Source organism: Oncorhynchus gorbuscha, linkage group LG04, assembly GCF_021184085.1.
Source record: "Oncorhynchus gorbuscha isolate QuinsamMale2020 ecotype Even-year linkage group LG04, OgorEven_v1.0, whole genome shotgun sequence".
Taxonomy (NCBI): Eukaryota; Metazoa; Chordata; class Actinopteri; order Salmoniformes; family Salmonidae; genus Oncorhynchus; species Oncorhynchus gorbuscha.
Genome location: NC_060176.1, coordinates 21,584,093 through 21,610,892, shown reverse-complemented (window position 1 = coordinate 21,610,892; position 26,800 = coordinate 21,584,093). Strand labels below are relative to the sequence as shown.

Here is a 26,800-nt window from a genome sequence, read left to right as displayed (position 1 = left end):
TTCTTTGTCTAAGAAATGAAGGCTATTTCATGCGAGAAATTGCCAAGAAACTGAAGATCTCATACAACGCTGTTTACTACTCCCATCACAGAACAGCGCAAACGGGCACTAACCAGAATAGAAAGAGTGGGAACTGCACAACTGTGCACAACTGAGCAAGAGGACAAGTACATTAGAAAGTTCTTTGTTTCTGACCATTTTGAGCCTGTAATCGAACCCACAAATGCTGATGCTCCAGATACTCAACTAGTCTAAAGAAGGACCGTTTTTTTGCTTATTTAATCAGAACAACAGTTTTCAGCTGTGCTAGCATAATTGCAAAAGGGTTTTCTACTGATCCATTAGCCTTGATAAACTTGGATTAGCTAACACAACGTGCCATTGGAACACAGGAGTGATGGTTGCTGACAATGAGCCTCTGTACGCCTATGTAGATATTCCATTTTAAAAATCAGCCATTTCCAGCTACAAGTCATTTACAACATTAACAATGTCTCCACTGTATTTCTGATCAATTTGATGTTATTTTAATGGGTATTTTTGGGGGGATTTTCTTTCAAAAAGCAAGGACATTTCTAAGTGACCCCAAACTTTTGAACGGTAGTGTATGATTATAAAGTCATGTCTGAGAGTTCAATGGTGGGCTGGTATACCTGTAGCAGTGAGCGATGGAAGAAGAGAGCCAGCAGCTGCAGCAGATCATAGCGGATGTAGTTATCAGTCTTCTCCAGGCCCAGGATACGAGGTGGGAAGAAAGGCTTGTCCTCGTTCAGCGTGAGCTCATATACACTGTTCCACGGGAAGAAACCAAACTGGAACAGGTACTTTACCACCACCATGACCTGAGTAGAACCGGAACAAACCAGAACAATGCAGGGGGAACATAGTTTAACATAAAGAAATGTATCTGATACACGACCATCTGTTAAATGTTACTTGTTTTTTTTTTTTTTTGTAAAAGCTAACAGCCTGGAATGGGAACAGTGTGGAATAAAGCCCTAAATTAGGTCTGGAAATTTGGAATGCTATTTGGTTTCTACCTTTTGTTTTTTATTGCACACCTGGTGTAAACCAATCTTACACATTACATATTTCACCACTTTAGCCAACGAAAGCAAGAAGAGGGAGAAGATAGTAAGTGTCTGCACCTGTGCAATGGCTATGTCTCAACAGGCTTGTCGTGTGCACTACCATACCACATCGGTGCAACAATAACAATCTAGAAACCAGCTAGAAATTTTACCCCTTTTTCTCCCCAATATCGTGGTATCCAGTTGTCCGTAGCTACTATCTTGTCTCATCGCTACAACTCCCGTACGGGCTCGGGAGAGACGAAGGTTGAAAGTCATGCGTCCTCCGATACACAAACCAACCAAGCCGCACTGCTTCTTAACACAGCGCGCATCCAACCCGGAAGCCAGCCGCACCAATGTGTCGGAGGAAACACCGGGCACCTGGCAACCTTGGTTAGCGTGCACTGCGCCCGGCCCGCCACAGGAGTCGCTGGTGCGCGATGAGACAAGGATATCCCTACCGGCCAAAACCTCCCTAACCCGGACGACGCTAGGCCAATTGTGAGTCGTCCCACGGACCTCCTGGTCGCGGCCGGTTACGACAGAGCCTGGGCGCGAACCCAGAGTCTCTGGTGGCACAGCTGGCACAGCTGGCGCTGCTGTACAGCGCCCTTAACCACTGCGCCACCCGGGAGGCCTGGTACCAGCATGGTCAACCCAACAACGACCCACCTCAGTGTAGACAATAGCGGTCATCCAGAACTTCTTGGTGGGGCGTGGCACGGCCAGCATGGCCCAGAGGAAGATGAGGATGGGCAGCACCACTGAGATGACAGAGGCCGTCACCATGTTGTTGAGCACGATGATGAAGTAGCACACCAGCTCTGAGTTGGCAGCCAGGAGGTTGTACAGGGCAAACTGCAGCTTCAGCAGGCGGTTCTGAGAGGAGTAGAACTCTCTACACTGGACCAGCTCCTCCACAAAGAACTGCCTGAGTTAGGGGGTTATAGAGACATCGGGGTCAGTACAGTTCATACAAGCAGAACATACACAAGCTGATATGTGGGGACAGAGTCGATCAGGTTAGAAGCTGGGGTCTGTAGCATGTCAACTGTAGAGGTCTTCTGGGAAGTATATGTCAGTACCGGTCAGTGAGCATCTCGCTGGCGGTCCTGGAGTGGCGGTAGCGGCTTTTGTGCTGTGGTTCTGGCTCCACCCCCAGCAGCTCCAGAGTGGGCTCTGAACAACACAGGGTGGTGCCGCTGTGACGCTCACGCTCGCTCAGCTCCAACCCACTACAACATAACACACAGGTCAGCAATAACACTCAACACTGACTGAACTATATACTGAACAAAAATATAAACGCAACATGCAACAATTTCAAAGATGCTACTGAGTTACAGTTCATATGAGGAAATCAGTCAATTTAAATAAATGTATTAGGCCCTAATCTGTGGCATTGTGTTGTGTGACAAAACAGCTAATTTGATTGTCCCCAGCACAAGTTGCACCTGTGTAATTTTCTTGATATTCCATACCTGTCATGTGGATGGATTATCTTGTCAAAGGAGAAATATTCACGAACAGGGATGTAAACAAATTTGTGCACAAACTTTGAGAGGATATAAGCTTTTTGTGCACATGGAACATTTCTGGGATTTTTTATTTCAACTCATGAAACATGGGACCAACACTTTATATTTTTGTTCAGTGTAGATGATTACAAACCAGTAAGCAAAGGATTCTTTTTCATATAAATGTTGTTAAATTCTATTCTGTTCCTCCCTCGAAAAAAATATTCAATATTAATGTGCCCAATAGGTTAAATGGGCCATCACCTTCACCAACCTGGTGGCACTGGTTCTATTCATGTGGTCCGTGTCTCCCTCTATGTCTCCCAGACAGGTCTCCATAGTGGGGCTCTCGCTGCCCTGGGACAGCTGATCCTCCATGGGCTCCCTCAGAGATCCCTGTAAAACACTACAGGATTAGGGTCCATCACTGGTCATACTGGGACAGGGCCCCACTAGAAGTAGATGACTTCTGGTTGTGGGAGGTACTTTATAACTGACCTGGCTGACGTTGTGTATGAGGTGGTAGCGTTCGTTGCACAGCACGGTGGAGGTGTCCACGTACTGCTTGGTGATGAGGTTGAGCCACTCTGTTAGGCCATCCACCATGGCCAGGAACACGACCCACAGCAACATGAGGACGTCCAGGATCCTCTGCACAATGTCTGCCTTCCCTATAGCACAGCATGAGATTACATTGCACTTGGTCATACAGACAATAAAATGTGTGAAACTTAATTAATAAATGGCACTGGGAATATAGTGGCCAAAATATGTAACCTACATCATTAAATAAACCCCAAAATACCTGAGCCCTCTCCATCAAGTTCGTCATTGTCGTCTATCTCTTCATGTGAAATGCTTTCTTCAAATTCAAGACTACCTTCATGACCTGTAACAGAAAAAACAACAAGTTAATCACTGTGTGTGTGTGTGTGTGTGTGTGTGTGTGTGTGTGTGTGTGTGTGTGTGTGTGTGTGTGTGTGTGTGTGTGTGTGTGTGTGTGTGTGTGTGTGTGTGTGTGTGTGTGTGTGTGTGTGTGTGTGTGTGTGTGTGTGTGTGTGAGAGAGTGTGTGAACTCTGACCTGATGCTGGAGAACTGTCCTGTTTCCTCTGTCGTCTCTCCTCTCTTTCCAGCCTCCTCTGTTCTTTCTGTCTCTCCTGACGTTCCCTCAGCGTTGCCTTGGCGCTGGTCACCCACGCCCGGTACGCCAGCTGAGGGCACAGGGGGAGGCAGGAGGAATTCACATGCTTCAATACTGCATTATGAAAAGCAAACATTGGAGTATTTTGAGTAATATTGTTTCTTTTTGCACATTTCAGCGCATTTTAGCACTGTGAAAATGCTGTGGTGGCAGAGGCTGTGTTGATTAACTGTAAGGTAAACTCACCTGAAAGGCAGTCTGTTTCTGAGGCTTTTTTTCTTCTGAAAACAGTTCGTCTTCCTCCTCACTGTCCGACTCAAACAGGTAGTAATCCCCAGAATGCAACACTGCAAAGGTAAACAGAAACCATCCAGATGATATCAATACATGGGGACAGGACAGACCATGAGTAGTGAATGCATTTACTGGTAGTACAACTATGGCTGTGGCAGTCACAAAATTTAGTCAGCCAGTGATTGTAAAGCAAATAGCTGTCGGTCTCAATGTAATTGAGGATGAATTAACATAAACACACTCAGCATCTCCTGGCTTCCACACAAGCCACTGATGCAGAACTTTGGAGAATCTACATTTTAAAAAGTCTAATAACTCCATGTAATATAGCCTACACCTTCAAAATAAATCCACTATTTATTTTAGACAGGTCTAAAGAAGCATGATATGAAGAAACTCTAGTCTATTCAGAAAAACAGAATAGCATACTCTGAGCTGTCCTTATTTAAGGTCTTGATCTGGCTATGCTAAATGGCTATGGGCTACACTAGTTCATTTAGCAGACAGGATTTGCTTAGAATACTGTGGCATTATTTTTTATATTACTTTATAGTATGAAGAATACAATTAAACAAGGTTGAATAAAATAGAAAGGATATTTTCTCAAAAGGATTTGAGGGAGTGCACATATGCGGCTATTCTGTGTTGAGCAGTTAACAAATAAATAGGTACTCCTATATGCTTAATTTAAAGTTAATACTGCAACTTTATTTGTTCTACAAATGTTGGGCTATATGTTTTGATTGTTAATACAATGTAAGGCTGCATGATGCGACCCTAATGATGATTTGAAAATAGTTGCTTGAAAGGCATGAGCTCTGCTTTGGTTTTTTTTTTGCGCAGGGTGTACACACTTCATCAGTCTCTCATTCACAATTTGACAAGCACTTGATAATGCCTCGAACATCACGGCTGCATCTCCTTTGGTGACTGTAACGCTCCCTAAAAAAATCCATGCCTTTTCGCGGCCAGTGGCTGTTAAGCCCTTGGCCCGGAGTGCTGCGTTGTGCCCTTCACCCCAGTGCTGAAGATCGGTGGGCCCCCCACGGAACGGTTGAGCTAACGTAGGCTTGAGCTAACGTATGCGATTAGCATGAGGTTGTAAGTAACAAGGACATTTCCCAGGACATAGACATATCTGATATTGGCAGAAAGTTTAAATTCTTGTTAATCTAACGGCACTGTCCAATTTACAGTAGCTAGTACAGTGGAATAATACCATGCTATTGTTTGAGGAGAGTTCACAGTTATGAACTTGTAAATGTATTAATAAACCAATTAGGCACATTTGGGCATTCTTGATACAATAATTTTTACAGAAATGCAATGGTTTATTGGATCAGTCTAAAACTTTGCACATACACTGCTGCCATCTAAATTGTGCATGGTCTGGAATAATACATGATGGTCTTTCTCTTGCATTTCAAAGATGGTACAAAAAAATACAAAGAAACACATGTTTTTTTCTTTGTATTATCTTTTACCAGATCGAATGTGTTATATTCTCCTATATTCATTTCCCATTTCCACAAACTTCAAAGTGTTTCCTTTCAAACGGTATGAAGAATATGTATATCCTTGCTTCAGGTCCTGAGCTACAGGCAGTTAGATTTGGGTATGTCATTTTAGGCCAAACAATTTTAAAAAGTGGAGGATCTTTAAGAAGCACCTCTCACTCACATGGCTCTCCATCATGTGATCGTCTCTTTCTCACAGGCTAGAAGTGAAGACAGACATATCGGGGACACAACCGAGCGCATCCTAATCCAATTCCGAGGTGCATATTGAAGATATTGGCAGATCTGTCCACATTTACTCTTCGTCAGTCAACAAGATGAATAGGCCTAACGAACTGCAAAAGCACCCACCTATGTCAATATACTATCCCCATAGTCAACCTATTCTATTCTGTGCGAGAAATACATATTCCAATCATAGTCTGGGACAGTTGTGGGATGCAATAGATCTCAAATGAATACAACCATTAGCATCAACAAAAACTTTTTTTCCCAATGTGGCTGACGAAACAGATCAGAAATATTTATCTTAAAATGTTGATAAACTAATAGACTATTCCTTCACATTATAAGCGCAGCAATGCGCACATGGTAATAGGTTTATGTATGCCAGTTAGGCGCTAAACCCCTTGTAAAGCGGATTAATGTGCTTAAAGAAGTTATTTGGCCACTTTAGTTGTGATACAAACATATAGGCCTATGGGCTAGGCTACATGAAGTGTGCCTAGTGGTTAGAGCGTTGGACTAGTAACCAGAAGGTTGCGAGTTCAAACCCCCGAGCTGACAAGGTACAAATCTGTCATTCTGCCCCTGAACAGGCAGTTAACCCACTGTTCCCAGGCCGTCATTGAAAATAAGAATGTGTTCTTAACTGACTTGCCTGGTTAAATATAGGAAAAATTTAAAATTTAAATATAATTAGAAGTCACAAAAAAAGGCAGTTTCTTATGCTGGGCATCATTCACAAGTCATAATATATATTGTCACCCATCAGACTATTCTTGATTTTATCTTGTCGTTACATATAATAAATAATATATGCGTGAAATTTGTTGATTTAGAATGGACCATTATCACACAAGTAATCTGTGCACTTAAATAGCCAATGGAGGACGCTTTTCCGGTGGTTCATTTTCATGCCAGCCAGGTAGGCTATACTCCTGTTGTAAAGATAAACAATGTGCTTAATATTAGGAACGTTGAGAAATAAATATAGCAGGCCTAGCCTATAGAAAGCGGATAGGATCCTCCTCTTTTTAGTAGAGGCCATCACTCTGTTTTCTCACGCAATTGCATAGCCTATAGAAATGTTGCGCAACATGAGCTCATGGGCTCTCATGAAGTGTTTGATTAGATTTTCGTACACATTTGCATTAATATCAGAGTGATTAGAGGGACAATAGAGTGCTGAGTCCTAGACAGTTAGCAAGTTTGGTAGGCTACTAATGACCATCAGCCGCATCAGAGCTTGGAGAAGCCTAATTAACTTTGACTGCCTTCATGATTCGTGACCACCGGTGTGGCGGTAATACGGTCACCGCAACAGCCCTAAGTACAACTATTCATAACTCATATACACTGAGACCACTTCAAACCCAGGAGTGTTTAGTGTCTGATTTTCAAACTAAACAGAAACTAAGGAAACTGACTTGCAGCATTGGACAATGAAGTTCTGTCTGAGGAAGGAAATAATTAAAACAGATGTGGGGAAAGACAGGCCAAAAAGACCAGAAGATTACAATCCTTTACTGGACTGCACCTGCAATTCAAAAAGTATAGATAAATATTGGTACTAACCCAATGTATAAAATCTTGTCCATTATGAAACACTATAAGTCTGCTAATAAACTGTTTGACAAACTCTGATTGGTTCGGTCCTAAGGAAAACTTTTCCAGATTTCTGACAGTGCATGTAAACAGTAAAGGCCGGCTCAGCCAACCATTTCCCCATTACCGACAGAAGACATCAGATGCAGCTCACCACAGGAGAAAAATAGCCCTATTTCAATATCAAAGAGCCCAGACAGATCTAATTTCCGGACCTCCTGAGGCAGACAGATGGAAGGTATTTTATTTGAGCTAAGGGCATCTTGGGACACAGCCCAACCTCGGGTAATGACGTGATTCTAACTGACTGGATGACCTCCCAGAAGAAGTCTCTCAGACACAATTCCATTACAGAGGATAGAGAGTGCACAGTCACATAAACAATATTATATACATGGATGCTAATAGACACATCTGGAACATGCACATACGGGCACACGACAAGCAGCTGCATGCACAAACACATCCACATCCACTTAAGCACTTGGTGTGAGATAAGTGTGGGGTCAGATACTGTAGAGATGGAGAAAGTCAGTCTGGCACTGACATATACACTGACAGAGGTCTATCTAGTGGTGGGATATGGAGCAAACCTTTAGCATGGTCCAGCCAGGGCTCTTGCCACTTCTTGCCACGCTTGTGGCTTCTCTTTTCCCTCTGTGGCTCTGTGGGGTGAGATGAAGGGCCTCAGGCTTTACCAAACAGCAAATACAACCACCCTCAAACCATCATCCGTAGAGATGGGTTGTTGAATTACTTTGAATAAATGTATTAATGGTTAATAGGATGATTCATGACTGTGAGCGCACAAGTCCAAACCAAGGCTCATTTCATGCCTGCCGGATCAGTACAAAGTAATGAAGTTGAGTACCTGATGCCGGATCCGCCTTGGTGTCCGATTTCCGACGTCCCTCTTTACACTTCTCCTGTTTGGAGCGGATCCGTTCCATCCTGAGGGGAAGGGCAGACATATTCTGAGGTCATCATGACTCATGATGAGCACTGACTACTTTACCCTCTCGCTCTCATTCCTCTCTCAGTGTTTCTACATTAGTTGTATATGATTAAGCAGTCACATAATATGGCACTTGACCACACTACAGTCTTGGTTTTGGACATGTGTTTTCCAGAGATCGTCCATCTGCTGTCACATTCATCAGACATATGCAGAGGGGGATTATTGGCCTTGCTAGTGGCCAATTCTTGGCTATGGGCTAGTTATGAGATCTGGCTCTCTCATGAGCCTGTTTTAACTTTATACATGAGGAATGGCTCAATGTGTTGAGAACACGGAAAGCGGTCACTTCTATGGTTACTCACGATCTCTTGAGCTGCGAGAGGGACTTCTTCTCTACTTCCTGGTGGAAGCGCATGTTCTTCACAATGCTGGCCCTGAACAGCTCAAAGCCCCTGTCCCAATCAAACATCAGGTCAACATAACGTTTCCATACAGTACATACAAAACTCTGTGGCAGTTGCAGGGGAATGTCTTGGCTTTTAGGGTGCCCTCCAGGGGGTGCTGTGGAGACCAGTGCTCACCGGGAGGCTTGGCGGGCAGAGGCCTGCAGGTCGGCTGTCACGTGCAGGAAGTAGCAGCTGAGGAACACTCTCCTCTGCAGTAGGAGGAAGAAGAAGCAGATACTGTCCCAGATGATGCCTGCCTCCTCTACAGGCAGAGTACACGCCTTATCGCTCACACTCTTAGCTGTAGGACAAACACACACACACACAAGCATACAAAGTCTGCTATGGTTATTCTATATTATCACTGTTTTCCTGCCAATTTAGAGATAAAAGAACTGTATCCATCTGTATGTGTTGAGTACTCACGGTCATAGTAACCCTTCACTGTGCAGACCAGACTGAAGAGTTGGATCACCCAGCAGAAACTTTTCTGCATCTCCAACACAAACACACAGGCCAAGATCTGGGGACAACACACACTCTGACTTAAAATGTATGCAAGCATAGCAGTTCACCTAACCAGGTTTATTACCACCCTGTATAGGCGTATGGTTGCAGTATGTGGTTGTCCACAGCAAGGTGCATAGCCACTCACAGACAGCATGTTCTTGGAGATGATTACGGCCACGTTGTAGATGATGAGGCAGTCCCACATGACCAGGCGCGTGCGGGAGGGCTTCCTGAGCAGCTTGGTGCCGAAGAGCAGGAAGAAGAAGCAGGCCAGCAGGTAGCCCAGGCCGAACACACTGATCCTGGTAGCCCCGGTCACAAACACCACCGACAAGACAAACCAGAACATGTGACGGAACACCAGCACCTTGGTCATGTCCAGGTAACACCTGGGGGAGAGAGAGATGAGAGTTAATGTTGATACTGTAAACTGGTTGGTGTAGTTGAGGATGTATAATAATTAGTGCCCAGAGTTTTTCCTGGTCAGGTCGCATAGTCAGGAAAAACTACCGCCCCTCATAATAATGCCTGAAGGGTATGAAGAGGAGGAGTGTGGTTATAGCTGCTGTTAGGTCAGTTGTTCTCGGTGTCTGGTCATACAGCACCTGCAGTTGATGAAGTTGGGGGCAGGGTTAAAAGGTCGCTCGTCCATGGGGTTAGGGTCGTCTGTGTTCTCCCCAGCCAGGACCATCCACTCCTCCCTCTTCTCATCCTCAAACACCTTCCACTGCTGGGAGGCACACATCAGGAGGACAAAGTCCGCTGGAGGGACCAGATACAGACACAACCATCAGCATCAGACAGGAGGAACGCTACAGTAGAACATCATCAAATTAATAATGAACCATTTTTTATATTATGCATCTATGACCAGGATATTTTGAGGTCAAACACAGGTCGTAGCGTTAGTAGGTCACAATATCACTGAGGTCAGGTGAGGAAAGAGACTGACCAATGAGGTTCTTGGAGTTGGGGATGGTGTAGAAGTCTGGGAGGTAGATCCATTTGATGAGTGCTGAGTTGATTATGACGGGGGTGTTCCATCGCCAGGGGTAGTCTATAGAGGGAGGGACATACACTGTCAGATACTGTAGGTACCAGGGGTAGTCTATAGAGGGAGGGACATACACTGTCAGATACTGTAGGTACCTGGGGAAGTCTATAGAGGGAGGGACATACACTGTCAGATACTGTAGGTACCTGGGGAAGTCTATAGAGGGAGATACACTGTCAGATACTGTAGGTACCAGGGGTAGTCTATAGAGGGAGGGACATACACTGTCAGATACTGTAGGTACCAGGGGTAGTCTATAGAGGGAGGGACATACACGGTCAGATACAGTAGGTACCTGGGGAAGTCTATAGAGGGAGGGACATACACGGTCAGATACTGTAGGTACCTGGGGAAGTCTATAGAGGGAGGGACATACACGGTCAGATACTGTAGGTACCTGGGGAAGTCTATAGAGGGAGATACACTGTCAGGTACTGTAGGTACCAGGGGTAATATATAGAGAGAGGGACATACACTGTCAGGTACTGTAGGTACCTGGGGAAGTCTATAGAGAGAGGGACATACACTGTCAGGTACTGTAGGTACCTGGGGAAGTCTATAGAGGGAGGGACATACACTGTCAGGTACTGTAGGTACCTGGGGAAGTCTATAGAGGGAGGGACATACACTGTCAGGTACTGTAGGTACCAGGGGTAATCTATAGAGGGAAATACACTGTCAGGTACTTTAGGTACCAGGGGTAGTCTACAGAGAGAGGGACATACACTGTCAGGTACTGTAGGTACCAGGGGTAATCTATAGAGGGAAATACACTGTCAGGTACTTTAGGTACCAGGGGTAGTCTACAGAGAGAGGGACATACACTGTCAGGTACTGTAGGTACCTGGGGAAGTCTATAGAGGGAGGGACATACACTGTCAGATACTGTAGGTACCTGGGGAAGTCTATAGAGGGAGATACACTGTCAGATACTGTAGGTACCAGGGGTAGTCTATAGAGGGAGGGACATACACTGTCAGATACTGTAGGTACCAGGGGTAGTCTATAGAGGGAGGGACATACACGGTCAGATACAGTAGGTACCTGGGGAAGTCTATAGAGGGAGGGACATACACGGTCAGATACTGTAGGTACCTGGGGAAGTCTATAGAGGGAGGGACATACACGGTCAGATACTGTAGGTACCTGGGGAAGTCTATAGAGGGAGGGACATACACTGTCAGGTACTGTAGGTACCAGGGGTAGTCTATAGAGGGAGGGACATACACTGTCAGATACTATAGGTACCAGGGGTAGTCTATAGAGGGAGGGATATACACAGTCAGATACTGTAGGTACCAGGGGTAGTCTATAGAGGGAGGGACATACACTGTCAGATACTGTAGGTACCAGGGGTAATATATAGAGAGAGGGACATACACTGTCAGGTACTGTAGGTACCTGGGGAAGTCTATAGAGGGAGGGACATACACTGTCAGGTACTGTAGGTACCTGGGGAAGTCTATAGAGGGAGGGACATACACTGTCAGGTACTGTAGGTACCTGGGGAAGTCTATAGAGGGAGGGACATACACTGTCAGGTACTGTAGGTACCAGGGTAATCTATAGAGGAAATACACTGTCAGGTACTTTAGGTACCAGGGGTAGTCTACAGAGAGAGGGACATACACTGTCAGGTACTGTAGGTACCAGGGGTAATCTATAGAGGGAAATACACTGTCAGGTACTTTAGGTACCAGGGGTAGTCTACAGAGAGAGGGACATACACTGTCAGGTACTGTAGGTACCAGGGGTAGTCTATAGAGGGGTGGACATAGGTGATGTTGAGAAGGTGATGTTCTTGTATAGCTACTAGGAAGTTGGCAACATTGGTGATACGGGGAGATTAATGAACCCCACTCACCTATACAGAGTGCAGGGGGAATGCCCACACACAGTATGTACTGGTAGATCATGAAGATGCTGAGGAACAGGCAGTACTTGGGCCAGATCTGAGCGATGGCCGCCCGGCGACGCCGTACCATGATGGCCACCAACCAACAGCTATGGATTATGACTAGGAAGTTCATCCGCTGGCCAATCACATTCACCATCATCAGAAAGCAGATCTTGGAATGACACACGGACAGAAAAAGACATGGAAGATATGAGAGGAACCCAAAAGCATAGAGAAATACACCAACATGTTTTTGAATAGTAACTCCAAACAGCAGCAAGAGGCCTACCTCCAGGCCAAACTTGTAGAAGCTGTAGTTGAATAGGTACTTGATGCAGGCCAGCAGGCCCTGGTCCAGGGTGTCTCTGGTGGCCTGGGGGAAGATGGCTGGGATGAGGGGAGGGGACCTCTGCTGCTGCCTGTAGTGGTGTTCCTGGTGGCGGTTCACTGTGGCCTCAAACACCAGCAGCATCAGCACCAGCAGGTGGTTCTGGAAGGACACAAACACGACAGCATGAGCTAGGTCCAGTCCACTTGTTATTTAACCTAGTACCAAAGTTGGGGTAAATTCCATTTAAATTTCAGTCAATTCAGAAGGTAAACAAAATTCTAATTTAACCAAATGTCAATGTTCTTCCTGAATTGACTGGAATTGAAATCAACCCCAACCCTGCCAAGTACAAATATATAAAAAAATGTATCATGACGACGAACAAAGCTCAATGACATGACCTTATAATCACAGTCAAAAAACTGTCCCGAAGAGCATTGATCTCACCTTGCTATAGCCCAGCACGGTGGCATCCTTCCTGAAGCCAAACCAGTTGGCTGGGTCTACAGGCTCTCTGTACAGAGTGGAGTTCAGGACCTCAGCATCTTTCAGATTGGTTTCATTGGCCAAGGGCTATGATGGAAAGAAAGAGAAATGGAGATGGAGCGAGAGAGAGAGAAAGAAAGAAATAAAGAGAGAAAGAAATGGAGAGAGGGAGGGAGCGAGTGTATATGAGACAGGAACTGCAGCCAAAATGTCTCGCTGCAAATCACAGAAAAATAAACAAAAGGCTGTTCTCCTCTAAACGGCCATAAAGCAGGGAGACTAAACACGTCAACAGAATTCACACATGAAACTGCCTGTAATTAGCATCAAGGTATTAGCTTCTCACCAGGGGTAAATACTAGCATAGTGTGCACTCAGCAGAACGCTGGCAGCAGGGGTGTGAGAATGCTATCAATATAAACAGAGAGCATAGCTCTGTACACTTTCATCTGTACTCCACAGATGAAAGTCTTTCCAGACTGGTGACTCACCACAGTGCAGTTGTTGGAGTACTCGACAGGGTCGACGATGCTGAGCTGGTAGAGCATCTTGCAGACAATGATGATGCAGACCCAGACGGTGGACAGACAGCATGCCATGTGGCGGAAGCGGGTGTAGGGCATGGCAAACGCCCAGAGCACCACCAGAACCAGGTTCATCACAGACGGCTGAGACAGAGAGATATAGATGGTGAAAGAAAGAGAAAGAGAGAGAGAGAGAGAGAGAGAGAGAGAGAGAGAGAGAGAGAGAGAGAGAGAGAGAGAGAGAGAGAGAGAGAGAGAGACAAAGAACAAGAAAGAAAGAGATAGAGAGAGAAGAGAGACAGACAAAGAGAGAGGCTGTTTAGAAAAAGTGGGCTTGGTTCCAAATTCACACGGTGCACAATAGACTAACAGATGACTGCTGTGGACTACTGACCTCTCCCAGAGCTACCCAGACTACGAAAAAGGCCACCATCTTGAGGATGTGCAGCTCCAGGACCCTCCAGATTAACACTTGGATCTGGGTCAGCGTGTCAGAGAACTTCCTGAACAGAACTATCAGCCTGTTCATCACCAAACCCCACTTACTGGGCATCATCTCTGTACAGCAGAGAGAAGGAGAGCGAGACATCATTATAGACATGCCACATATATACAAACTCTTGCCTTCTACTGTTTTTTTCCCTACAATTGTAAGCAGTCTTTGGGTCCTAGAAAAGCGCTATACAAATCCAGCACAACAACATCAGTGCTCACCATCCTCCTCCGATTCGTCATCCCTCAGATCCGTCACCAGGTCATCCTCCTCAAACACAGCCCCATCATCACAGCGGCGGACCTCAGGTCTGTGCCTGTTCCTCTTCCTGTGGGATCAAAATAGTGGCATCATATAGGATATTGTTTCTGTAGAGGTGGACAACGGCTCTGTCCGGCAGTGACATTAAATGAGATGGACGGCTCACGGTTGAACCTTCATTCACTATGGACTTGATTACGTGGGCATTTGAGGAGCATATTATTTATTATCCTCTGTCTGGCAGTGAGTCATACAGTGTGTGAGGAGCCTGAGAGGTGTGTACCTGTGTATGGGCGTGACGTGGTCCAGGTCTGTGATCCTCATAAAGGGTTTGTGGAAGTAGTGCAGCTGCAGGATGCAGGCCAGCAGGAAGAAGCCTGGGATCAGGATGCTGGTGAACAACTCGGTCAGCTTAAAGGTCTCCAGGCCGATGTCAGCCAGCCTGCAGGGAGACAGATGAGCAGGACTCGCTTTCATTTCCAGAGGTTTCTACTATACTCATTGTGCACCTCAAACACAGATTGGAGTGACCAGGACAACATAGGAAATCTGGAAAAACTGGTGCGGAAATTGGTGCGGAAACGGATAATGATAATTAGGAATTCCTGATTAATCAGGAAAAACCACATCCATTAACCCAGATTGATGTTAATATTAGAGGTTGACCGATTAATCGGAATTAATTAGGGTCGATTAATTAGGGTCTATTTCAAGTTTTCATAACAAAATAGGAAATCTGTATGTTTGGAAGCCGATTTTGCCTAATTTTCTATTTGTTACATTTTTTAACACCTTTATTTAACTAGGCAAGTCAGTTAAGGACACATTCTTATTTTCAATGACGGCCTAGGAACAGTGGGTTAACTGCCTTGTTCAGGGGCAGAACGACAGATTTTTACCTTGTCAGCTCAGGGATTCAGTCTTGCAACCTTACGGTTAACTAGTCCAACGCTCTAACCACCTGCCTCACGAGGAGCCTGCCTGTTACGCGAATGCAGTAAGAAGCCAAGGTAAGTTGCTAGCTAGCATTAAACTTACGCTATAAAAAACAACCAATCAATCATAATCACTAGTTATAACTACACATGGTTGATGATATTACTAGTTTATCTAGCGTGTCCTGTGTTGCATATAATCGATGAGGTGCGTATTCGTGAAAAATGACTCGTTGCTCCAATGTGTACCTAACCATAAACATCAATGCCTTTATTAAAATCAATACACAGAAGTATATATTTTTAAACCTGCATATTTAGCTAAAAGAAAGGTTAGCAGGCAATATTAACCAGGTGAAATTGTGTCACTTCTCTTGCGTTCATTGCACGCAGAGACAGGGTATATGCAACAGTTTGGGCCGCCTTTCGCGATTGCGAACTAATTTGCCAGAATTTTACGTAATTATGACATAACATTGAATGTTGTGCAATGTAACAGCAATATTTAGACTTAGGGATGCCACCTGTTAGATAAAATACGTAACGGTTCCGTATTTCACTGAAAGAATAAACATTTTGTTTTCAAAATTATCGTTTCCGGATTCGACCATATTAATGACCTAAGGCTCGTATTTCTGTGTGTTATTATGTTATAATTAAGTCTATGATTTGATAGAGCAGTCTGACTGAGCGATGGCAGACTTGACTTTAAGCCTATCAACTCCCGAGATTAGGCTCATGTAACCGATGTGAAATGGCTAGCTAGTTAGCGGGGTGCGTGCTAATAGCGTTTCAAACATCACTCGCTCTGAGACTTGGAGTAGTTGTTCCCCTTGCTCTGCATGGGTAACGCTGCTTCGAGGGTGGCTGTTGTCAATGTGTTCCTGGCAATATTAAAGTGCCTACAAGAACATCCAATAGTCAAAGGTATATGAAATACAAATCGTATAGAGAGAAATAGTCCTTTAATTCCAATAGTAACTACAACCTAAAACTTATTACCTGGAAATATTGAAGACTCATGTTAAAAGAAACCACCAGCTTTCATATGTTCTCATGTTCTGAGCAAGGAACTTAAACGTTAGCTTTCTTACATGGCACATATTGCACTTTTACTTTCTTCTCCAACACTTTGTTTTTGCATTATAACCAAATTGAACATGTTTCAGGTTAAATTGTCATGCCCTGACCTTAGTTATCTTTGTTTTCTTTATTATTTTGGTTAGGTCCGGGTGTGACATGGGGAATTTATGTATTTGCCCTGGTCTAGGGGTTTTGTATGTTTATGGGTCTGTTGCCCTTTCTAGGTAGTTTTGTATGTCTATGGTTGCCTAGATTGGTTCTCAATTAGAGGCAGCTGTCTGTCGTTGTCTCTGATTGGGAACCATATTTAGGCAACCATGTTCTTTGGCTATTTTGTGAGTGATTGTCTTCTGTCTTTGTGTCATTGCACCAGATAGGACTGTTTCGGTTTTCACATTTGTTATTTTGTAGTGTTCTCGTTTATCGTATATATTAAAGATGTTGAACACTAACCACGCTGCATTTTGGTCCTCCTCTCCTTCAGCGGAAGAAAGCCGTTACATAAATTGATTTTATTGATGTATTATATTGAGTTAAATTAAGTGTTCATTCAGTATTATTGGAATTGTCATTATTACAAATCAATAAATAAAATCGGCATCGGCTTTTTTTGGTCCTCCAATAATCGGTATTGCCGTTGAAATCATAGTAGGTCGACCTCTAGTTAATAGAGACCACTTCATCATCAAACATAATGACAAACCTAATAAGAAAGTGTGTATTAGTCTTGACCACACAGTGAGGTGGGGGGGGAACGTACTGCTCTTCAGTGAAGCCGGTGAAGTTCTTCCAGTAAGCAGGGAAGTCCTCAAACTGGAAGGTATAGATGGTGATAAGGACCAGCATGGTGTAGGCCACCACCAGCCACCAGAAGACCTTGAGCAGCCGCCTCCACAGAGAGTAGTACACCTGACGATATTAGTTACAGTAACAGTTACAGTCACAACAACAACAACATTCATTAACATGTCAATGACCAGTCAGTTTGACCACAGGTCAAATCGAGGTAACGGAGTTATCCCCAGTGCGACCAGGGGCAATTTGCCACAAGAAAACCAGTTTGTTGTGGGCTGACCCTGTGTCACTCTCATGTTTGTTTCTGTGTGGAGGGTTGAGAGCAGAAGCAGAAAACACACGTGTGAAGTAGCAGTAGGACCAATAAAGTAGTATTGTAATATGGAAACAAGGAGTTGATGATGGGGGTCATAGTTTAAAAGGACTTCAGAGTGTGACCCCCTGGACTGATGGTGTCTACCTACCTGGTAGAGACAGAGGCAAAGCAGGAAGAGCAGCATGTAGATGATCTTGTAGCCCACCAGCTTGCCAGCGAAGCTGACCATGATGAACATGCCTCCACACACGTAGATCCAGTACTTGGCATAGCAGCTCATCACCAGTCTGCCCACAACCTTCAGAACCGACTCGTTCTGCCCGCTCCCCTCTGTGGACGCAAAGGGAGAAGGAGCACCTTGTTACTAACCAAACTGAAGACACAGCCATACTGCACGGGCACGCGATTCGCAGTCAGTGTGAAAATTGATGCTCTCACTACTGTAAAGGTGGCTCTGGATGAGAGCGTCTGCTAAATGACTCAAATGTCAAATGTAGATAGTGGGAGAGAATGTGACTGGACCATACTAAAGCAGACACCTGGGAACTTCACAACTTTGGTGAAGTACTTTATTGTGTAGAGAGAGAGAGTGAATCAGAAGTGTATCCTCTCACCTCCAGTGGTGACCTCCTGTAGAGGGGCAGACCTGCCCTTCTTCCTGCTGAAGTTGTCCTTCACTGACTGGCGCAGGAGCAGCCAGAACGTCAGCGTGTACAGCAGCTGACAGGATCAACAAAACAGACCGAGGGAGAGAGGAGGAGCGGAGGAGAGAGATGAGACACCATCGGAGTACAGTCTTGACACTGTTTGGGAGATTGACTGCAGGACCGCACTTTTAAGTGGTTCTAAACCTTTTAAGAAAGTGCAGGAGCATATACTGTTAAATAGCCTATTCAGCATATGGGACAGACATGTTTTCGACATAAAATATTTGTTGAGTGGTTGAACTTTTCAGGTATGCACTAAATGGTACCTTGTGGACATGTTTACTACAGCTCTTCAGTATTCAGAATACAGACTACTGCACTATCAATTTCCTGTAGACACTTAACAGACTGCATTCATTGACATTTCCCAGAGTCTCTGTCCCACTGCAGAACCTGTCCCCTCCACCCCCTCTCTCCTCACCATGGCCCCCAGGCGGAGGCAGGGGTACTGGGCTCGGTCCAGACCCAGCTGCCTAAGGCTCATGGTGCCCACGGTGCGGGGCAGCTCCGGCTGCAGGTCCATGGCCCAGACGTACTGGAGGAAGCAGAGGGCCAGGCCGTAGAGCAGGATGAAGGGAGAGCACAGCGTGGCGAAGTGGCGTCTCGCACGTAGCATCCAGATCAGACACGCCCACAGCAGCAGCACGAACGTCAGCCAGCTGTGGTAGGTGATGCTCCACACCTGTAGAGGGGCATCATGGGAGATGGAGTTCAGGTAAGAAATGACATACTCTCACTGAGAACTGCTGTCACAGAACTAAGGCTTGGTTCCAATATCCAATGCATTCTTAGTGGTATTCTAGTGTGGATATTGGAATATAGCCTAATATACCCATAGGGCTCATAGAGAGGACATATTTAGAATGTGAATTAAATTTCAGAGTTACCATCATAGCGATGAGAGCACACACGTAGCTCTGCTGCATGACCACTCTACCCAGCAGCTGCAGAGGGTGGTCCCCGTGCTGTCCATCAGGGGCGCTACTGAGCCCTGGGCCCAAGTCCTGATGACTGGAGCTATTGGTGACGCGATCTCCTGTGCGCTCTATAGACAGAAGCGTGTTCTGGAACACATACACAACACACCTTTAAAACAACAACACCACACAGTCAGAGAATGGCGGACAGCAGTGCATTGGACTGCATGGGGCAGGGCAGGGCAGGGGTGTTATCAGGTATCTCATGCCCACCTCAGTGTCGTCCTGGCTGGGTTGTCTCTGAGCGGACCAGGGCTTCAGTTCCACATCCTCTCCTCGTGCAGCCTCTGTTCCTTTGACAAGCTGGGCCCCCTCCTCACCCTGTCATATAAGCAAGTACTGATTCAGAAAGCAGCACAGACAGACAGGTGTGTATGATGCCTTTGAATGCTGATGTCGGTACCTTGTCAGCCGATCCATGGTGGCTGCTGATCTTCAGGACCGTCGCCACGGTGATGGACAGGAGAAGCAGGATCCCGGGGTTGACATACACCGGCCAATCATGCTCCGTGTTAAGGATGAGGTCATAGGAGGCGGAGCAGTTGCCAGGTTTGATGATATCCTTGAGGCCAAACAGTCTGGGGGTTGAGAAGAGGTGAGAGGGAATGTAACAGAAGCTTGTATATATGGAGTTAAGTTTAGGAAACATGGCTTCTCTGTGAAACGTCATCAGATGATGTCAACTTCATCGCAGTTTAGGCCTGTGTTCACCCTGTCGTGACCTATTGAGTATAGTTTCAAGGCAGAGGAAATGTCAGGTTAGATTTGTGGGCTGGGACTGACTTCTGATGTTGATGGCTGAGTGTGGCTGAGAGCCAGAGGTAGAGAGGTGAAGATAAAGAAGGAAAGATAGGAAAGATCACATGTGTCTCCACCTGGGAAGCCTTGATAACAGCAGTACATATCTCTCCCTCTCTCTCTCAAGCATCCTGTGCCAAAACCCTGAGGCACCGAGATGGAATGCTACAGGATGGGTTCATCAACCCCCCTCCACCCTGTTTCACATCCCAGGTGTAAGAGGGAAGGAGAGGAATGGGATGGGGCAATTTGGTAATATTCCAAAAACAACTTGCCAGTATTTCCTCACATAGCTTTCACAATCTCACTCCACTCCTCCCCTCTCATTTCCCTCCATTCCTCTTCTTCCCCCTCCTTCCCTCCATTGATACTGAGAACTATGAAACACTGAGAACTGTCTCAGTTCCACTCATCAGCTGTTAGCTAAGAGTGCAGTCGGTAACCGTCTCAACAAGATCACAATCCCAAAAATATTTGTTTAAGTTTATCAGAACCTTGTGCGCCAAGGAGTCATTGTGTACAAATCACTTCAGAATCAATATGCTTGAATCACAATCTTGAGCTAGTGTGCCAACCAGGAGCATCACTATGGCTGGGTAGCTACTAGAGACATGAAATACAATGGCTAAAACGGAATAGAATAACTTATTTGGGTAGAGGTGGGGTGAGGCACTGACCTGGCCCACAGGCTGGCAGGGGGGAAGATGCCCTGGGCAATGGGGCACTGGTACAGGTAGAGACACACCAGGTGGCCCGCTGTGAAAAAGCCCACCATCACACACAGCACATTGAAGCCTAGGTGGCTGATGGGAAAGTGGCAGGCCCACCACGTGCACACGCCGATGAAAAGCAGGAAGTAGATTGCAGAGAAGGCCGAGGGTAAGGTGATGCCTGGGGAACAGAGATACAGGCAAGGGACTTCATCAACACAATACAACAATACGTTACACGTCGTCTCTCAAATACAACAAACCATACATGGACATCTTAAAGCGGTTCCCTCATACTTCAATGCAGGGATGGGTAACTGCCCCCCTCTTTTGAAGGCCCTTGGTTCAATTTCCTGCGAAAATAACATTTTTTGGGGAACTCAGTCAGGGGCTCAACTTACTGTTGCCAGGCAGAATACTAGAATACAAAAGGAGCCATTTAGAAATGTGGTTGTGCATCGTCAGTCACTGTTACTAACTCAATTGGCCCATGTCAGCAAAAATGTTTTAGATTGGTAGGTTAGTCTAGTGGCCAGCATTCTAAACTTGTAGTAATCGAGGTGGAATTAGAGTTTGGATTGGGGGGGGGGGGGAACTGACTGACTGACTTTGTTAGTCTCACTCAGATATCATTAAAAACTACAAACATTTCTCTCCATCCTATGTCAAAATGTGTAGAATTGCAGGAAACTATCTGAAAACTGTTTATTTTCTTCTGCTAATTAATTTCCTTTTATAATTAAGCAGTAATACAGGGGTTATTCCCTTGACTCCACTCCACTCTACCCTCTCCTCCCTCTAATTCTCACCAGCCAGAGCCAGCAGGGTGATGGCCAGGATCCGGCCCAGGTCCCTCAGGACCTTCTGGGCTGTGACTCGGAGCCGGGCCGCCAGTTGCTTGGCACGAGTTGCTGCAGAAACCACGTCATCCCCAGGTTCACTGGGCGACGAAATGCCTTCCTCATCTCCCTCCTCTTCCTCCTCCTCTTCACCCTCCTTTGTCTCTGACCCATCCTCTGTCTGGAAGCAACCAAAGCATGAGGCAAATTTAAACCGATATTCATAAATGAAATTCATAATGTTTTATAATTGAACTTTTGCAGGGAGTCCCATTGAGACAGCAGCAATTGCACAATAAAACGTAAGAGAACAAATACTTCAATAAACAGTACGGTAAATCTCAGATCCAACACCATCTGTATCCCCGTTATCAAGAGCTCTTAACTTCCATGACAAGAACCTGGCACAAAGCATAACCATCAGGCATACGTGATACTATTCTTGTCATCTACAGTTACGTACATGCAGTAGGTCAACATTGTAAAAGGTCAAACTGACATGGCACATCACACACTCATAGAGATCACTTTCTGACTGGGGCATTATGTTCAAAAGGGGAAACTCCCTGACAAACAACTGCACCTAATCACATCGTCTAAGGTTCTAGATAGTACACCCTTAGGGGAAAAAATGCGCTATCTGCAACTTTCCATTACCAAAAATGCATTAACTTAAGCATCAGTAACATTATTCTCGATGACGGAATACAGTACATAAGAGGCAGAGTGTGTGTCTGTGTGTGTCTGTGGGAGTCCAACTACCTGGAGTCCCTGTCGTCTTCTGTTTAACCTAGAGCGTTCGGGTTAGTCTGTGTGCTGCTGACTGCTCAGTGGTAGAACTATCAAAAGACAGATAAAAGGAAAGTAGGCCCCTCTCTCCCCCCTCTACCTCATGTTTCATTAATACCGCTTTTCCCATCCCTTCCTATGACCAGAAGTATCTCTCTAGAGTCTAGACAGATGCTTGCCTCTCACTAACTTTTCCCTTCTTTCAGACGCTTCTCTCTCCTTCTAGCGAGGTCTTATGATTGTCTGGGAGACGTATTGCTAGGAGGCAGAAAGATCAAGCACCCAGAACATTCCTTCATCTAGGGTTCCTCCCAAGAGATCATCATCAACATCACTCTCCTGCCGCCGGCACTCCCATACCTCTCTCCCCATCTCCCTAATACACCCTCTCCATCTGTTATACATTCCCACTCTTTCCCTCACACTCCCTCCCTCCCTATTTCCCTCCATCACGTCCCCTCTCTTCTCCGGACTGTCCAGTGGCTCCTCTGCGGTCTATGCTGCTGCTCTGATGACTGCCTGGCCTTCATGACTCCAGCCTCCTCTCAGTGTGACCTGTTCCAGGGGAGTCGTTGACACCCCCAGCGTGTGAAGTCAACCGTTGACCACGGGAGTCTCATTACTGAGGAATCCCCGCTTCGGGTGGGCTAAGAGGGATGGAATTCCTCACACACACCCTGTCACATACACTAAACCAGTCACCCGCACAACATCCCTCCCACACATCCTGGATAAACAGGGGGGACAGGGTCAAGGGTTATCCACGTGCACAACCTAATGTGATTCGGTTTCTGGACCTGCACATAGAGTATGCTTGGGGTTTTCAAGAAGACCAATCCTCCTCTACAAAATAAGACAGGACCATTTATGTTACTGACAAACCACTGCTGGCTCCCTCGTCCTCCCTTAGAGTGAAACCATGTGAGCCAGTGGGAAAGTGAATGCAGTGTGATGAGAGGGTGGGGTGAGGTATACTGTATGTGTTAAAGGACGTGCTCAAACTGCCCATTTCACAAACACAGTCTCCTGTTTCCCCAGCTGAAAACCACCAGGCCCCACAGCCAGTCCACTGAGTCCCGGCCACATCAAAGACCATTGTCTCAGCCTCTCTGGCTGGAGGCAGCCACTCATTCCCAAACACAGGAACAGCCGCAGAACGTTACGGTCGGAACGAGATGTTCTCACAACATCACAGAGATGTTGTGAGAATGTTGTTTTTGATGTGTGTGCAGGTCTGAAAGTGGGAGTGTGGGAGAGGAGAGCTGCTCAGTACTGTACCGTCAGGCAGAACTAGTAGGCGGTCTGTCTGAACAACGTATTGTCTGAGCAGAGGAGAGGGGCAACCCCTGGCACCCAGTCAACACATGGCAATCAATTGTCAGAGTGCTCCCTCAATCAGCACAGCACTTCTGAAGCAAAGAACACAGTATGCAGGAACATTCTAGCTGATATACAGATTTAACAGAGAAAGCAGATTTCTCCTAATGAAGAACAAAACTTTTGAGAAATTGTTGATTTTTTGTTTTTTTGCCAATAGTAGCTATGTAATAGGCTCTTGTCAGAGAGTGGACAAGAGGCTCAACAGCAGTTTGGTTGTGTTTGTTCATTGATCGAGTCATGTTCCTTTTATCCTTTTCTGACACAGATCGGGGCAGGCTGTGTTTGTTTGTTTGGGCGGTTGCCCTGGCTACGACAGGAGTAGAAAGCTGTTGCTCAAGGCAACAGAAAGAAAGAAATTAGGGAGAGAGAAAAAAAATAGATTGAAAGTACAACGTAGTCTGGAGAGTGAAGAGCAGTTGAGACTGTCGGCGACAAAAAATCTTCCACTAATAGACTGGCTGGTGAAACCTCAGTGTCTGTGTGTGTGTGTGTGTGTGTGTGTGTGTGTGTGTGTGTGTGTGTGTGTGTGTGTGTGTGTGTGTGTGTGTGTGTGTGTGTGTGTGTGTGTGTGTGTGTGTGTGTGTGTGTGTGTGTGTGTGTGTGTGTGTGTGTGTGTGTGTGTGTGTGTGTGTGTGTGTGGCCAATGGGTAGGAGGCAGCATTACGTCTGGGCAGCCCCTCTCTCCCCCAGGCAGGCTGAGGATGGGCTAGCCTACCACACTGCGGAGCAGAGCGGGAAACCAACTCAGCTGGTAGAACAATAGCTACCACTGTCACCAGCACCAGGCCTGAGGGAACCTCCCCATTACCTCACTGTGTCTCTCTCTCTGCCCCAGTAACACCACAACAAACACCAACACACCAGAGAGCAGTAACACTAAACTACTGTAGCATACCACAACACCATTTCATCACAAGATACAGTTCCATAGAGAATAATGCTGCCCTCCAGTACCTGTATGTCCTCTTGCTCATAGGCTGACAGTAGGTGAATCTGTTCTTATCAGCAGTGGTTGCACAACAGTGCCTTCAGCAGTATTTGGCTGCATCAAAAGGAAGATGGGCTTTCACAGAAGCATTCGGTTGTGCGTCTTTGTGACCTTACATTCTGTGAATATTCTGAATGCGATGTCCTATTTACTCCGCAATTTTGGAACATGACTAAAGCAAAGTAATTATGCACAAATGTTTGGTACAAAATAACTATTTAAATGTAAGAAATGGTTGTGTACAAAACATGAAGTTAATATGAACAGTGTGGAAGGGCTTGAGGCAAGCGAGTGGGTGAGGCAGACATGGCCAGCCCAGCTCAGATTTTCATTCTAACACCTCAGCCATAAGCCTCCTCTTTAATCAGAGACAAGACATTGGGTGCCATAACTAACCACTTCCATTTCCTGAGTGGTGGAAGCCAGGGACACTGCTTATTATTTGTGACTCACTGATTCGCAGGGCAAGAACATTACTATATATGGCTCGGAGTATTACCATATAGGCAATGCTTAAATTTGTAAAATCGGGAGGTGCCGGAACAAAAAGTGAGCGCGAGAGAGGTGTGACCTGGGGGGTTCTGAGCTACCGGAACGCATGAAGAAAATCCCACTTTATTATAAAGCATTGCATACATATCATTGCATTTGCGTAGTGGCGTAGCGCAGTAGAGTAGAGGTACTTACAGAAGTTGCACACATGGGGAACATGTATAGTAGCCTAGGGTCCAAATGTTTGGGGGACTTTTATCAACGCATTTCATACGTCATGTTACATGACTAGAGACTTTGGCAGAATCTTTTTTTTATACTGCATAAATGATGGAAATGGCAGGCTCCTTTGACAAACTGAGATCAATGAAAGCGACATTGTCTTGAATCCATCAATAGCCCAGGCCTTGTTGTGTGGAGACACATATTGAGGAGGAAGTCATAGTCCTAAACATGCTTCCCAGTTTCACTGACTCACCCAATGACGCGCAGCTCACTCATTGTCGATGGCTGATGCACTCGTGCCAAAAGCCTCTCTCTCTCTTTTGTAAAACACTATTTGGAAATGGCTCCTTTTCAGCAGGAGCCATTTGCTTTCCAACCTGTATTTTCCCTCGATTGTATTTGAAATACTGTATTTCGAAAGGCCTGTTTTATCTACATGTACGTGCTGGTTTATCACTGCCAGATTAGCTGCGCGTTCCTGGAAATTCCTTGTTATGCTATTGGACTACAATCCACAGCTAGCCTATTAAAAAAGAAGAAGATCCTCTGTGGCTAAATGATAGGCTTTCTCATTGCTAAATTATAGGCCTTCTCATTGTGTAGTAGGCTATTCTGAATGATTTAATATTTATTTCTGAATAGACAGCAGTAATTATATATCTTCGGCAAATGTATTTCAATTCATCAAGGATGCTGCAGTTCCTTCAGAACTCTTGGCGAGGCTGTGATTCTACAAAGGAAATACACGATGAAGTGCAACGCTGGAGAGATAACAGTGTTCCTGTTCAGGCAGGAACACTGCATGTAAGTGTTTCTGGGGTATTTTACCTAGCATTTGCATGAGAAATGTGTGTGAGCGCTTACGTCCCACATATTAATAGCAGCGTGGCGGTGAGGCCCAGTCTCTGTCTATAGAGTAGATAACCACTCACCCCCTGTGTGGAGTCGGAGGCTACAGGCAGGAAAGGGACGTCATCTCTCCTCTTGACCAGCCGGTTACACACCACCAGGGTAACCAGGGAGATCACAAACACCCCCAGGTCAGGGGTCAGCAGACGCACCACACTCCACGGGTCATCCAGGGGCAGCCTAGAAGACAGAGCCACATGCAGGGGTCAAAGACCTAACGAGGAACTACACCGTGTACATTCTCACACACTTACACAAAGACAGTAAAGAGGGTACATAAATGATAACATGTACCACTACCAGTGAGTCATAAGGTCAAAGAACAAACATAAATAACAAAAAGAGACATAAGAGTGAACATTGGTTGAATTATGCAGATAACAGTAAATGATCTCCACACACAGTTCAGGGAGGAATGATCCTCAGTGACAAGATACACAGTTTCCAAACATTCCTCACATACCTGGATACACCGACATGCCTCGATAGTGTGTCCCACAAACTACCTGTAAAGACAGAGAGTGTTA

At 45.6% G+C, this 26,800-nt stretch overlaps 1 protein-coding gene across 1 annotated transcript in view; it reads right to left on the bottom strand.

Moving 5' to 3' along the window:
* The window catches only part of LOC124033838 (piezo-type mechanosensitive ion channel component 1-like), an 81,535-nt gene that overhangs the window by 8,277 nt on the left and 46,458 nt on the right, over positions 1-26,800 (bottom strand). The window contains exons 4-37 of the mRNA XM_046346203.1: positions 26,737-26,779; positions 26,297-26,453; positions 21,461-21,671; positions 20,619-20,832; positions 19,547-19,721; positions 19,357-19,464; positions 19,054-19,230; positions 18,588-18,848; positions 18,074-18,179; positions 17,608-17,789; positions 17,109-17,257; positions 14,614-14,772; positions 14,291-14,397; positions 13,971-14,134; positions 13,544-13,720; positions 13,014-13,139; positions 12,525-12,725; positions 12,203-12,407; positions 10,237-10,341; positions 9,890-10,046; positions 9,430-9,673; positions 9,201-9,297; positions 8,910-9,075; positions 8,691-8,780; positions 8,242-8,321; positions 7,964-8,035; positions 3,979-4,079; positions 3,673-3,802; positions 3,396-3,479; positions 3,089-3,261; positions 2,865-2,986; positions 2,159-2,308; positions 1,746-2,004; positions 654-842 (exon numbers count right to left, since the gene is read on the bottom strand). Coding sequence (XP_046202159.1) covers positions 654-842; positions 1,746-2,004; positions 2,159-2,308; positions 2,865-2,986; positions 3,089-3,261; positions 3,396-3,479; positions 3,673-3,802; positions 3,979-4,079; positions 7,964-8,035; positions 8,242-8,321; positions 8,691-8,780; positions 8,910-9,075; positions 9,201-9,297; positions 9,430-9,673; positions 9,890-10,046; positions 10,237-10,341; positions 12,203-12,407; positions 12,525-12,725; positions 13,014-13,139; positions 13,544-13,720; positions 13,971-14,134; positions 14,291-14,397; positions 14,614-14,772; positions 17,109-17,257; positions 17,608-17,789; positions 18,074-18,179; positions 18,588-18,848; positions 19,054-19,230; positions 19,357-19,464; positions 19,547-19,721; positions 20,619-20,832; positions 21,461-21,671; positions 26,297-26,453; positions 26,737-26,779 — 5,141 coding nt within the window. The remainder of the gene's footprint in view (positions 1-653; positions 843-1,745; positions 2,005-2,158; positions 2,309-2,864; positions 2,987-3,088; positions 3,262-3,395; positions 3,480-3,672; positions 3,803-3,978; positions 4,080-7,963; positions 8,036-8,241; positions 8,322-8,690; positions 8,781-8,909; positions 9,076-9,200; positions 9,298-9,429; positions 9,674-9,889; positions 10,047-10,236; positions 10,342-12,202; positions 12,408-12,524; positions 12,726-13,013; positions 13,140-13,543; positions 13,721-13,970; positions 14,135-14,290; positions 14,398-14,613; positions 14,773-17,108; positions 17,258-17,607; positions 17,790-18,073; positions 18,180-18,587; positions 18,849-19,053; positions 19,231-19,356; positions 19,465-19,546; positions 19,722-20,618; positions 20,833-21,460; positions 21,672-26,296; positions 26,454-26,736; positions 26,780-26,800) is intronic.